We start from the raw sequence: 14,249 nt of genomic DNA on the forward strand, positions 1-14,249 counted from the left end.
CATTCAAACAGAAACATAGTGTTCGGTGGGTAGGGGACCCTGGTGAGGGGCTCCTGCTATGGGCAATGGGGCAGAGACTCCAAGGTTCTGGACACTGTGAGACTCTAGCTCTGCTTCCTGTGTCTTACTCTCTACATTGAAGAGTCTGTGGTTCTCAGGTCTCACAACTCAGTGACATCTCATCTTAATGGGTAGGTGAGTGGTGTGGTTGTAGGTGGGTGTGATTCCAGCCCCATGAATATCCTTTCTGACCCCAGTCTCTTCTGCAAAATGGAAAGCTGGGTGTTGTGGTGCACACCTTTAATCCCAACACTCGGGAGGCAGAGGCAGGCGGATCTTCCGGCAGTGACTGTTCTACAATCCTGAATTATTTACTATCTGGCTCTTTACAAAAAAAAAAAAAAAAAAAAAAAAAAAAAAACCATAACAGAAGAGTGTGCCTCCTTCTAGGGTTTCAGGGTTCAATGTAAAGCAACAAAAAGATAATAGGAAATGGGGCCAGGGATGTAGCTTGGTTGATAGAGTGCTTGTCTAGCATAAACAAACAAGGCCCTTGGTTTGATCTCCAGCACCACATAAACATGGTACTGTGGTACACATCTGTAATCCTAGCACTTGGGAGGTGGAGGCAGGAGGATCAGAAGTTTAGTTATCCTTTGCTACATAGTGAGTTTGAGGCCAGCCTGGGATACATGAGACCCTGTCTTGGGAAAAAAAATAGGAAATGCCTAGCACCCAGAAACACATAAAGGCAGGCTGCTCACAGCTGCCTTTGCAGCTTTGTCCTCTGGCATTATTTATTGAGCACTTGCTGTTTGCCTTGTGTGGCTTTAGACTCTGGAGATTCAACAGGCTGAAATGTCTGCACCTGCAGAGCTGCTGTGTCCCTGGACAGGTCAGCAGGTGTCCAGGGCCAGCTCCTAGCACTGGTATCACTGGCATCAGTGGAAAGCCGGGCCATGGGATGGGAGGACCCTTGGCCCTATTCTGGAGGATTCCCCATTCCAAACAGCTGATGGCCTGGCCCCAGCCTGGCTTGCCTGTTCCTTGAGGGTGAGCAGGTCTGTTTTCTGAGTGCCCAATCCTGTGCCTAGGTGCTTCTGGGAACAGAAGTCATGGGTCTGATGGACCTGGAGGTCACCACGTGTCACTTCCTGCTCCCACTTGGGACAGCTTTCCCACCCTTTGGTGATAAGAGCCAAGACCCTTGGACATTACACGGTGATGCGCCTGATTTGAAGCCCTGCTATCGGTTTCATTTGTTTTTCTGATCAGAAACCCCATTCTAGAGGCACAGTTTAGGTTGTATCTTTTAATGGCTCTAGAGAGTGTTTATGGCATATCCATGACGCAGTAGGTGCTGGTGCTCACCACACTGTGTTGCCCTCACATCTCACTGCAGCCCAAGGGGGCAGGGGGATTATTATTTCCCACATTGCAGATGGGGACACTGAGGTTGAACTGTAGGAAGTTTTCTGTGCTATGTTAAGAGACAGCCAGGTAAAGCACTCAGCTGTATAAGCAGCTAGTGCCTGCAGTGTACTGATCCCAGTGGTGGGGGTGTAGATAAAGGCTCAGAAAAGGAATAATCGGGGTCAGGGGTGTGGCTTGGCTGCAGAGCACTTGTCTGTATTCATCTCCTAGCACTGCATCCTCACATACAGAAACATAAAACACTGGGGGCTGGTGAGATGGCTCAGTAAGTCAAGGTGCTTACTGCCAGACCTGACGACCAACTTAAGTTTGAATCTACATCATGGAAAGAGAGAACCTACAAGTTGCCCTCTGACCTCCACATGTGCAACATAGTATGTTCATGCCCCCCAATTAATTAGTTAAAACCCCAATCTTGATCAAGGCTCTTGGTGGGGTACTGGGGCCACTTCCTTCTTAGAGACCCTGGGAGAAGGAGATGAGATCTAGAAGCAAGGAGTGAACCCTCTTCCGCAGGAAGCCCTCCTGGATTTTGAGAGGCGAGGTCAGAGGCACCTCACCTCCTCAAACCTTCCTTGGGGCACCACATGTACCGTCACAGTCTCAGGACGGTGCTCTAAAAGACAGCATGCCAAGGCTCACCTGATCCATGCCAGGCCCAGGGCAGTGTGAGGCTAGGATGGAGTACTGTTTATCTCTCCTCAGTGTCTCTTTTAGCACAAGAAAAGTCCCCATAAAGCCTAGGGTGAGGAGGAGGGAAGCAAGGGAAGAGGGAGGGGTGGGCAAAGGAAGAAGGGTGGGGGTAGGAAAGGGGCTCCCAGCCTTAGAACTCTGATAAAAAGGCGGCTACACAGAGAATCAGAGCACCCTCCAGCCACCTCTGGAGATTTTTGCCCTGTTCATTGTGAGCTATGGTGTTACCTGCTTTGTAATGAAATCAATGTATTTTCTTCTTTGAGATAGGGTCTCATGTAGCCCAGGTTGGCCTTGAATTTCTTATGTAACCAAGGATGATCTTGACCTTCTGATCCTCCTGCCTCCACCTCTTGATGCTGGGATTTATGTGCCACCATGCTTGGTTTATATGGTACTGGGAATGGAGCCCATGGCTTTTTACATACTGGGCAAGCACTTTACCAAGTGAGCAACATCCACCTCCAGCCCAAATCAGTGTATGTTGAAATGGAAGTGTGTATCCGTTCCATAAAGGAGTTGTAGAAACCATGCACACATAAGAAAGAACAGCATGACTTAAGTCTTGATAAACATCAGGTGCAAAGTCCCCTCCCTGTGTTCCAAAGGACTGAGGGCACATTAACACCAAGACCAGGATGGTTTCTCTCAGGAAGAGACTGGGGTGGAGAACCTTCCTCATCACCTGAGTTCAAAGTTGTATAATTCCCCCTCTGTCCAACTGGCTCATCTACGGGGTCCTCACCTACCCAGGAGGCTGGGAGCCAGGAGACAGTGCTCACAGGTGCCCCCCCTTCCTGCAGGTTACCAGTGGTCTCAGCCTGGCTGGTGGGACCCTCCCAGCCCAGGACCCCCTACCAAGTTCAGGGCCCTGTAGAGGTGTTCTCGGTACCTAAGGAAGTAAGGAGAAGCTGCGACTGATTTTATTTGGAGCAGGTTGATGTTACTTCTGTTGCGTGTGTGTGTGCGTGTGTATAGGTGTGTGTGCTTGTGTGTGTGTCAGAAGTCTTCCTCAATCACCTTTCCACCGGATGTCATTCCTAGCCTGACTGCTTGGTGTCTTTGTTCTGAAAACAGCCATGAATCAGAGCAGCTCTTGAGGTTTAGGAAGCCAATTGGCTTTGTCCCGGGAAGGATAGAGAAAAGACCAGTGTCATCTCGAACTTCTAAGCACGTTCTCTCCCCGCCCCTCTAGCTGCCTGACTCCCCAATCTTGGCAGATGTGATCTTGAGGTTCGGGGTCGTGAGTGACCTGGTGCCAGGGCGGGTTAAGAGTCTTCACCCCTACAAGGGGTTCCAGCTGGGCCCTGTGGTTCCAGCAAAGACATATCAGAACCTCCCTGTGTTCCCTATTCCTTTCTAAATTCCTTCAGCATTTTTTGAGCACCTATGGAATACCCTGTAGGGAACAATTAATGCAGGGTCTTTGCCCTGGAGGCCCAGAACATTGGGAGAGATGGAGAGCCACTTAGCCAGGGGCACATACATAGAATGGTGGTTCATGTGAGGAAGGACTCGGGGTGACACTCTCTGGAGAAAGCAGGACCCACCTGTCCCACCTTAGAAGTAGCATGAGGGTGTCAGCCTAGGAGAACCTTTCTGGTGAGAGGGAAAGAACAACATTGCTCAAAGCTGGAGATGAAAGTGTGCATGCGTGCGTGTGTGCGTGTGTGTGTGTGTGTGTTCTGTATACTTGTGTCTGTGTGTGCATGCACATGTGTGTTGATGTGCACGTGTGTATGCATGTATGTGTGTACCTATACCTGTCCTATTGTCCTATTCCAACAGGGCCAGAGCTTTGTAAGCAGAGCTGGGTCTCAGCTTCCAGGTTGAGAACTAAAGAGTCAGTTGGCACATATGGGTCCAAGGGTGGCCTCACTCAGGAGGTACTGCATGTGTGGCCTCTTCCTGGAGGGCTTCCTAGAGGAGGAGGGAGGCTCGGAGCACAGGTGGGCCCTGGAGCCCTGGGCTGGAGCACTTGCTATAGGAAGACTGGACTGAGAGTCTTAATAGGCTTCCTTGGCCTCCAGTCACCCTATCCTGTGGCCAAGTTACCTCCTTTCTCTAGTTCTCAATTTCCTCCCCTGTAAAGCAGGGGTCATGCTAAGAACCCCTCCCTGGATGGCTATAAGAGGATCTGAAGCACCCCCTCTCCAGCTGTCCAAGGTCTCACAACAGTGGGCTCCATGTCCTGAAGATGGACACTGACCAGCTGGAAGCTGCTGGCTACAGGACCCCCAATGTCGGTGCTTCAGCTCTCCCAGGAGCCAGACTGAGCCTCTTCTTCCCCCTCAGGTCTGGTTCAGTAACCGCCGTGCCCGCTGGCGCAAGCAGGCAGGAGCCAACCAGCTGGCTGCTTTCAACCACCTTCTACCTGGAGGCTTCCCCCCCACTGGCATGCCCACACTGCCACCCTACCAGCTGCCGGACTCCACCTATCCCACTACCACTATCTCCCAAGGTGAGTGTCTGTGGCCCCTGTCCCTCCCCCATGTGTCTGCCTTTCCTTTCTCTTAGAAAAGTTAACCTTTTGTTTGACTATTTGTCTATTTCTGTGGGAGGATGGGTTAAGATAGAAAAGATGGAGTCCTATTATGGTCCTGCCCTTGAGAGTGATGGTCACTCAGGGCTAAAGAAGCAACCTCCTCCTTCCCCTCACTCTGGTCTTTACTGGTCAGGCTCAGACCCCTGAGACCCGTCAAGGAAGGAAGATCCCTTGGGCCCTGTTTTTCCAGTGGCTTTTAAGATTTCAGCTTCAGCCAAGGGGAAGACCGAGGGAGGAAGGCAGAGGTAGGAAGGCCCAGGAGATCTGAGGGACCTCAGGTAGTGAAGTGAAGGTTTTCCTGAGCACCCCGCCTCTACCCCAGCCCACAAGTAATCCCAGCTTGTCTGGAGCTCACCATGTAGACCAGGCTGGCCTTGACCTCACAGAGATCTGCCTGCCTCTGCCTCCTAAGCGCTTGGATTAAAGGCGTGTGCAATGATGCCAGGCTTAACATCTGCTGTCAGCAAAGTCTGGTACTCAGGCATCCTGGAGGCCAAGAAGCAAGAGAGCTCCACCCATGATTTTCAGTAAGAAACTGAGTCATTGTTGAGGAAGGCAGGATCCTAGCCCAGCAGGCTGTATAGAAGGGCACAGGCAGCAAGCAGATCAGCAATCTGGGAAGAGAAATCGCCTCGCTCTGCTCACTCTGAACAAGGCTCACTTATTGGCCCTGACTCTCACAAACCATATGTAGCACAGCCCTGCCGAGCCTCAGTTTTCCCCTCTCTAAACTAGAACTCCCTCTTGCTTCATCCCCTTCCCCAGCATGAATAGAAACACCTGATAGGCAGCCAGTGCTCACAAGGTAGTAACAGTTTGGGTAGATAACAAGTCTCAGCAAAGTATTTATTGAACATATACTGTGTACCTAACACCAAGCACCTAACACCCATGTGCAAGTTGCCTCGAGGTTGACTGCTGGGAGCCAGCTTATCCCATCCCAAGTCACCTGAGAGGCTAGTCCCTCCCCTCCAGGGGACAAGACTGGGTGGAGGAGGTCTATGGCTGCTTTTGCTTCTTGCTCAAGGCCTCTCTGGGTTTCTTCTCAGATGGGGGCAGCACGGTACATCGGCCCCAGCCCCTACCTCCATCAACCATGCACCAAGGTGGTTTGGCTGCAGCCGCTGCAGCTGCCGACACCAGTTCTGCTTATGGGGCCCGTCACGGCTTCTCCAGCTACTCTGACACCTTCATGAACCCTGGGGCCCCCTCCAACCACATGAACCCCGTCAGCAACGGTCTGTCTCCTCAGGTAGGTAAACTCTGCTCTACCTGGGGTCCCATGGCCAGACTGTTGCTAGCCCAGCCAGAGGGGATCTGAGTAACCCAGAGGGTCTAAGTAACCCAGGCTGGCTCTCTTCAGAGGGGACAATGGTATTTCACTCAGAGTTCTAATGGTCTCTGGAAGCCACAGGTCACTGGGGATCCAGAATGTTTGAGTAGGAAGTGGTGTACCTGTCCTCTCTTGTCAGTGTCTGTGATCATGGATCCTGGGCTGATCTTCCAGTTGCAGACCTGGAGCTGGGAGAATGACTTGTGTTTCCACCCAAAGAGGCAACGATTGTAATTAAGACATGCTCTGAGTCCTACAGCCGCTCAGAGCTTGATAGCTGGCCCTCTGGCCCATAGTGTCCAGTCACATATACCAGGCACATTCTGACAATGCACAGGGGAAGGCTTGCTCTGGGGTTTGGATCTAGAACCAAGGATCCTTCCTAGATCCATCCTGTGCTCTGTGTCCTGCCTTTCACCAGGAGTGACCCTTGGCTGGGCAAGGCAGGGATCTCTTATTGGTGGAGAGAATTACTGATAAGGTTCTAGATCAAGACTTCTTGCATTGGGGCGTAGAAACTCACAAGCAGCCCAGTCACCCATGGCCTGATAGTGATTTTAGAAGCCATGGAGCTTGCTTTGGAGGAAGGTAGGCGTTAAATAACCCTGGAGCAGTTCCTGGTGGGTTTGGTGAACAGACCTGATGTTTGGTGTTTGAGTGGTTTTGAGGAGCTTGGATTCTTTTTGTTCAGCTATAACAGGCTCCCAAATCCCCCTGAGGGAAGGGGTTAAAAGGAGACTGGGTTTACTCTGCCTCCCACCTGCTGAGCCCCACCCCTGTCTGTAGAAGATAGACTTGAGGTGGGGAGCAAATTGACCTGAACAGCTGTGGTGTGGGGGAGAACATCCAGGCTTCAGGGAGGTTTAGAGCCTAGTTCTGCTATTCTGGGGCCCGTGTACATCCGGGAGCCTCAACCTTCCCCACTAACAGGGTCTGCTCCTAACAACCTACTGAGAAGTACTTGGTCTGTTCATTGTGCTGACAGGTCAAAGTCTCTAGCACAGCCTGGCACAAAATAGGGACTGAGAAAACACTGGTTTTCTTGGTCTTCTATTATCTGGACAGTATCTTAATAATATGGCAAACCTGTTATCTAAAGAAAGAAAACAGTCAAAGGGGTGGGACGTGGTTCAGTTGGGAGAATATTTACCATGCAAACATGAGGACCTGAGTTCAAATCCCCAGCACAGATGTGGTAGTGACACATATCTGGAATCCCAGGGCTGGGGAGGTACTTTCAGAAGGATCCCTGGTGCTCACAGGCTAACCAGCCTAGCTGAATTGGTGAGCTCCAGGTTTAGAAAGAGACACTGTCTCAGGAAGTAAAGCTGGAGAGTGAATGAGAACTATAGCAAATAGCAGCTTTTGGCCTCTGCACATACGTGCACGTACACACATGAAAGGGAGGGAGGGAGAGAGGAGGGAGAGAGAGAGAGAGAGAGAGAGAGAGAGAGAGAGAGAGAGAGAGAGAGAAAGGAAGAAAAAAAGAAAGTCAAAGGAGGTAGCAAGCTACTTGCTGCAGGCCACATCACCCAGCTACCTGCTTGTGTAAATAAAGTTTTATTGGAAGACAGCTTGTCCCTTGCTTTATGACTGACTGCTTTTGTGAGGAGATTGAAGACAGGGTTTCAGAAGAGGCCACAGGGCCAGCAAAGCCTAAAATGCTATCTTGCCTGCACACAGAGAACAAGACAAGCTCTGGCGTGACCCGTTGCCAGTGAGCTGTCAGGGTCTGTGCTGCTTCCTGTTTGCCTCTGTTCATTTCCGTAGATGAGGAGCCCCCGCATTTCAGTACCATCATTTCCTGGTGGGAAGACCTAGAGCAGGTTGGTCCCCCCATCTGTGCCTAGGTTTGTCTCATGCATGAGATGGGTATGGTGCTCACCCTATGGCTGGTGAGGACTGAATGTACTGGGTAAGGGTGAACAGCTACATATACAGCCCTGAAGCGGATGTGCAGGCCTCTGGGGATGGTTCCACCAATTTGGCAGGACTTGCCATCCTCACATTGACCCTCACAAGGCCTCCCAACTCTCTCACTGGCACCCCAAGTGGTGTTAGCGTCTTTGGGGTTCAAGGTCATGAACTGTGTTAGTGATGCCAGTGCTAACTAGCCAGCCTAGGCTAAACTTCCAGAACTGGTACAGGGGAACAAAGGGTTCCTGGCTCCCAGGTGGGGCTCAGGGGTAGAGATCAGGGATGGAGTTAAAGGTGAGAAGGGAAGGTGGGGGTGGGGAAACCAACCTACCACGGGGGAGATATCCCCTGGGGGCCGGAAGTCCTGTTTCCTATCCCTGCTGGAAGTTCCCGAGTTGGATCCATAGGCCCCTGTCCAAGAGACCCCCGTGAAATGAAATGCAAACTAGAAACCAGAGCCCCCAGGGTTGGCTTCCATCCCCAGCAGTCCATTCCATCCATCCTGGTCCCTGGACTGAGAGGCTTGGAGGACATGATGGATTGGCTGCCTCTGAGCCCCCCCCCCCCTCAGGTTCCCACCAAAGGTGTGAAGACAGATGGAAGGTCTGACAGGGGCAGAGGGGACACCAGGAGAACAGCTGCAAGGGAGGGGCTACCCCTCAGGGAAGGGGCATGGGCAGGCAGGTGGTGCATGTGGGCGCGCGCGCGTGTGGAATGTGGTATGTTTGTATGGTGTGTATGTATGGATGTGTGATATGTGTGTGATGTGGTATGTATATGTAGTATGTAGGTGTGTGGTGTAGGGGTGTGGTATGTGTGGTGTGGGTATGGTATATGTATGTGTGTGATGTGTAGTGTGTGTGTGGTATGTGTATGGTGTCTGGTGTGTATGTGGTATTGTATATGTGTGTGGTATGTGTGTGTGTGTGGTGTAGTGTGTGTATGTATGTGGTGTGTGTATATGGTGTGTGTGTGGTGTTTTGTATGTGGTGTGTGTGTGTGTGTGTGTGTGTGTGTGTGTGTGTGTAGTATGGTGTTGGGGTGGGGGCTCTTGAAGCTTCTAGTCAGATCTGGGACAGGCATGCTCATCTTGCTGGTGGCCTGTGGCTGTTTGTGGGAAAGCAGACCTCATCGCATGCATTGACCAGGGATCCTTGTCTCCACCCAGTCCTGGAAGTGGGTGTCTCCAACCTCAGGGACTCCCTGGAGAGGTCCAGCCAAATCCACAGAAAGTCATTTGTTCTTGCAGTTCTGTAAGGTGCCCCACTCTAGAAGGGCATCTAAGAGGACAGATGCACTGAGTGCAGGCTGTGCCCCAGGCCATGCCCCTGCACTTGGGACAGATCAGTGAAGGCACAAGGGACCCCAGCTCTGGACACATCAGCGCAGCAGAGCAGCAAGCCTAATAAAACCCAGGACCATGGTGACTCCAAGACAGGACAGGGGCACTTCCTGCAGGCCTGTGACCTCAGACCCTGCTCTGATTGTTATTCCTATTTTAACCCATGTATGGAGTAAAATCAGGGTTCAAACCCTTAGAGAATTCCAGATCTTAACTGCTCACCATCCTGCCTTGTAGAAACGGCCCACACTGGCCCAGTGAGGTGGGAAAAGTTCCTTTGAACCATGTTGTAAATGTGGAAATAGGCCAAGGACTATGGGTTGAAACCACTGGCAGAGCTGAATCAGATGGGCAGGAACCTTCCCCGAGGCTTGGTTCCCTCAAAGCCCTTCACACACAGACCCCACCTTATAGTACCAGACACTAAGCACTCAGAGCAAGACCCCCTGGCTTTTGCCCTGAGTTCTGAGGGAAGCCCTCCAGGGACCTCACTTCTGATGTCTGTCCTAGGGTTAGGACTTGCTCCTGGCCCAGGGTCAGTTACTTAGAAAATAGCTCTTAGAAGCACACCGACCTGGCATGGTGGCACACCCTTTTAATCCCAGCATTTAGGAGGAAGAGACAGGCAGATCTCTGTGAGTTCTAGACCAGCCTGGTCTACATAGTGAGCTCCAGACCAGCTAGGGCTACAGGAGGATCAGGAGCTCAAGGTCATCCTTGGCTACTTAGTGAATTCAACGCCATCCTGGGCTACAAGAGACAGTGTCTAAAGAGAGACAGGCAGGCAGGAAGGAAAGAGGGCCTTGACAGTAGGAAAGAAGAAAGGACAGGAGGGAGAAGGAAGGGAGGAAAGAAAGGAGGGAATTCTTTGCAAAGTCAATCTTCTGATTTGGATGTCAGGAAGAGCACAGGAACTGGAGAACAAGGAGGATTCCAGTCTGATGAAGGAGTCCCAGTCTAATTATAAAACAGAGCCCTGGCCTTAGGAAGTAGCATGGCAGAGACAGTCCTAGTCCCAGGTGCCCTGGTGTGATGGCCAGAGCACAGCCCTCCCTTGTCGAGGTTCTAGTGGGAGGTGGAGACAGCTACTAGGAAGCTGAGAAACCGCCATACTTATCCACCTCAGAACCCAAGCAAAGGGTCAGGAGCAGAGTTCAGGGCCCCTGTGCTGGACACTCTTCAGGGGCTGAGTCTCGTGATGTGGGGGCAGAGGGGCTCATTCCCTGGTGTGTTTGAGTCTTCCTGTTCTTTGATAGCTACGAACTCTGCCAGAGATGGAAGTGGAAACTGAGACCCTGAGATTCAGGGTCCCAAGAGTCAGCCTAAGGCACACTATAGGCCCTGATTCCAGGGTTCCTACTACTGTGTCACAGAAGGGGACAGGGTTGCCACCATGGTAGCTAGTGCTTGCTCTTCACGTCCCTTTGTCCCTCTCAGACTTCACAAGATAGAGCCCACACGCCTTTAATCCCAGCACTGGGGAAGCAGAGGCAGGTGGATCTTTGTGAGTTCGAGGCCAGCCTGGTCTACACAGTGAGTTCCAGGACAGCTGGGGCTACAGGGAGACCCTGCCTCAAAAAATGGGGGGAGTTACATATTTAAAGCCCCCAACCAGGCAAATGAGTCTCTAGGTGGGCTGTTAATCACGTGACCAAGACCTCAGCAAACCAAGCTTTCTTGCCCTTTTCCTCTTCTTGGTATTTTCTCTTTCTGTTCCTCCTGTGCCTGTAATAGTTATGGTGACAAGCTGGGGCAAAGCACTGCTTACCCTGCACTATGCCCTGGGTTTGACACCTAGCAGTAAATACATTAATAGATCAATATTAATTAAGAACTCTGAAGGCACAGTCAGAGGCAAGGTGGATCTCTGTGAGATCCAGGCCAGCTGGGGCTACAGGGAGACCCTATCTCAAAAAACAATAATTAAGGAGACTATTAACACAGAATGCTGATCACAGGTCAGGCATAGATGGGGCAAACTGTGGCACTGCTTCTATCCCTAGAACCCTGGCAGCTGCCTTTTAACCCCCATTTTGCAGATGGGGAAGCTGCTTGGTCCAGGGCCATCCATCCATCTGTCCTCCCACCCATCCAATCCATTCATCCATCCACCCACACACCCATTCATCCATCCATCCATTTACCCATCCACTCACTCATCCATCATCCATGCATCCACCCATCTACCCACCCACCCATCCATCCATCCTCCCATCCATCCATCCATTCATCCATCTACTCATCTATCCACCCATCCATCCATCCTCCTGTTTATTCATTCATCCTCCTGCCCATCAGTCCATCCACCCACCCATCATCCATCCATCCTTCTACCCACCCATCCATCCATCCTCTCATCCATCCTCCCATCCATCTACCCATTTATCCACTATCCATCATCCACTCACTGATCCATCCATCCATCTCCTTATTTATCCATCTATCCATCCATCCATCTATCTACATATCATCCTCCCATTTATCCATCCAATGAATATTCATGGAGCAACGTACTATCCCAGTCTCTGGCAGGTTCTAGGAAGTGGCAGAGCTAGGACAAACTGCCTATAGAACCCTCCCTGCTGATGTGTTGTATCTGCCCCACAATGTTGGCTTGGTGGTCCATGTAAAAAAGCTGAGGTCCAAGGCCACAGACTGCAAATGGCAGATCCAGGTTCAGAGTCTGCATCCATACAAAACACGCTTCCCCTTCCTCTTGAGACAGGCAGGAGTAGTGCTCCAGATATGAGAGGTTGTTGGAGAATGCTGTCTCCTGGGCGCATCTCAGTGGCAGATGCCCAGTTCTGTCCTCATTCATCATCTGAGGGCTCCAGGGGAGACAAAGCAGCAAGGACAAGCCCCTGGTACCAGAGCCCATGGGAGCGTCTGGCCTGTCTGAGGTCATTCAAGCCCACAGCTCCATCTACCCTTAGGGAGACATGCTCAGCTCAGAGAGGTTAAGTAACTTGATGAAGGCCACAGAGCCACTGAATGGTGGAATTAGAGTTCTAAAACTGAGATGTATTTGATTCCTGAAACCCACCATCCCTGACCCACAATTGGCCCAAAGCAAGATAGTCTGTTGGCTCTTGGGAACTGAGTTCCACCTGCACAGGGTGGGCACAGGAGACTCACAGCCCCCTTCTCCTCAGACTTCCTCTTCGTCCCACCCCTTTATTGGTGACAACGCGTTTCTAATAAGCATTTAAAATGAGTCTTGCTGGACCAGGGACAAGGAAGGAGGAGGGAGGGAGAGACTTGTAGGAAGGAAGATGGGGAGGGGGAAGGGGGATCATGGGGTGTTAAATAGCCCAGAATTTTTTAAAAACCTGATGCAAATCACTGGTAGGAGAGAAAATTACGCGCAATTACGCCCTGATATTGGAAGGTTTTGCCTAGCCCAGGCAACAAGATCTCATTAACAAGCAGAAAATAAGATTGAAATGGTCTGTAAAAGGGCTGAAAAATGAATTTGAATGCTGCGTTTGTCCACAATTACCCCCTCCTTCACACATATTTTATTGCAATTTTTTATTATTCTTAATCCCTCCATTCCTCAAAGCAGATTGGGGACATCCTGGCATTACCGGGGCATCAGGAGGAGGTGTGGAGGATCCCGGCTCCCCTGAAAGGAGACCCTTTCTCTCCAACATTTTCCAAGGTTGGGTTTTGGAGGGATCGGAATTCATTTCTCCGGCTTAGTGGGTTGTAGGAACACGGGGCTTTAACCCCAGCCAGAAGCTCCTCTGCACCCCCCGCCCGGCCATTCTCCTGCCTCCCTTCTTGGAAGGCTCTTCTGCTACCATTCACTTCCTTCCTGTCACTTCCTCAGAGTCCCTTTGGCACTGTTGTTTTCTCAGAAGGCCTCTTCCTCAGGCTCTACTCAGAGAAGGTAGTCTGGCTCCAGAAACCCTGGGGCAGCTTGCTTAACCTCTCTGTGCCTCATCTTCCTCACTTGAAAGGAGGAGCCTCTCAGAGGCTATGAAAAAAGGAGTTTTGAAGGGGCTGGGGAGATGGCTCAGCAGTTAAGAACACTGGCTGTTCTTGCAGAAGACCTGGGTTCGAATCCCAGCACCCACATGGCAGCTGATGGCTGTCCATAACTCCAGTTCCAGGGGATTCGACGGCCTCTTCTGTCCTCCACAAGCATTGCACGATACGGCTGCACTTACCTACACGCGGGCAGTGAGTGCATACACAAAATAAAAATAATAAATAAAATATCTTAAACAAAAGAAAAAAGGAGATTAAAGTGCCTGGTACACATAGTAGGTGCTACATAAATGCACATTCTCCACACCCTGTGTGTCCAAACTCCATCTTCCATGCCTCTTCCCTTCTCTCCTGGCCCTCTTACCCCTTTCAATTGGAAAATGGCTGCATTGGTTTCCTTTCTAGAACAATGTTGGGTTCTCTGCTGACCCAACCTGGGAAGAATAGAGGTTCTGATGTGCAGGCAGAAACCACCTTGGGGGCCACCCCTTATGCCCCAGAGTGTCAGGGGTCGGGGGGAGATGAGCCAGGAGGGAAATGAGGGATGTCTCAGACTAAGGACACAGGCTTTGCATGACTTTTTCCAGGATTAGGGAAAGCCAACTGAGTCACTCCTTGTCCCATTTCTCATGGTGACCAACAGTGTTGGCAGTGGGTGGGGACAGGTCAGGGGGTCGGTATGTGGACAGGACCAGGAGTCCATGGCTGGATTTTCTTTAACCTGAAGCCCAGGCCGTTTTTCAATGTCTTCTCTTCCCCAACTGGATTTCACTATACCATAGTACCCATAATACTCCCACATCTGTCAGCCCCAGGTTATAGCCTGATGGGGAGCAGCTGGGGTATATGACGCCATCATCTAGGCATCCCCCTCAAACCCTGGGCATTCCCTGGTGTTCCTGATCAAGTTGGTCCTGGCAGGGAATTGGCCACTGCAGAGGTTCGAGCCCATGTTCTTGATGTCTAGCTTTAGTCCGGGGCATTCTGAGCCT

General features: G+C 51.1%; 1 protein-coding gene across 3 annotated transcripts in view; it reads left to right on the forward strand.

Moving 5' to 3' along the window:
• Pax7 (paired box 7) overlaps positions 1-14,249 on the forward strand; it is a 103,731-nt gene that overhangs the window by 57,049 nt on the left and 32,433 nt on the right. For 2 of the 3 annotated variants that reach the window (XM_008821809.1, XM_008821810.1), the window contains exons 6-7: positions 4,423-4,588; positions 5,722-5,924. In XM_008821809.1, the coding sequence (XP_008820031.1) occupies positions 4,423-4,588; positions 5,722-5,924 (369 nt within the window). Of the gene's footprint in view, positions 1-4,422; positions 4,589-5,721; positions 5,925-11,116; positions 11,124-12,721; positions 12,752-14,249 lie in introns of all 3 variants that reach the window. The other variant, XM_008821811.1, reaches the window with a different exon arrangement.

The sequence above is a fragment of the Nannospalax galili genome, unplaced genomic scaffold (assembly GCF_000622305.1).
Source record: "Nannospalax galili isolate Female #2095 unplaced genomic scaffold, S.galili_v1.0 scaffold1688, whole genome shotgun sequence".
NCBI classification, from domain to species: domain Eukaryota; kingdom Metazoa; phylum Chordata; class Mammalia; order Rodentia; family Spalacidae; genus Nannospalax; species Nannospalax galili.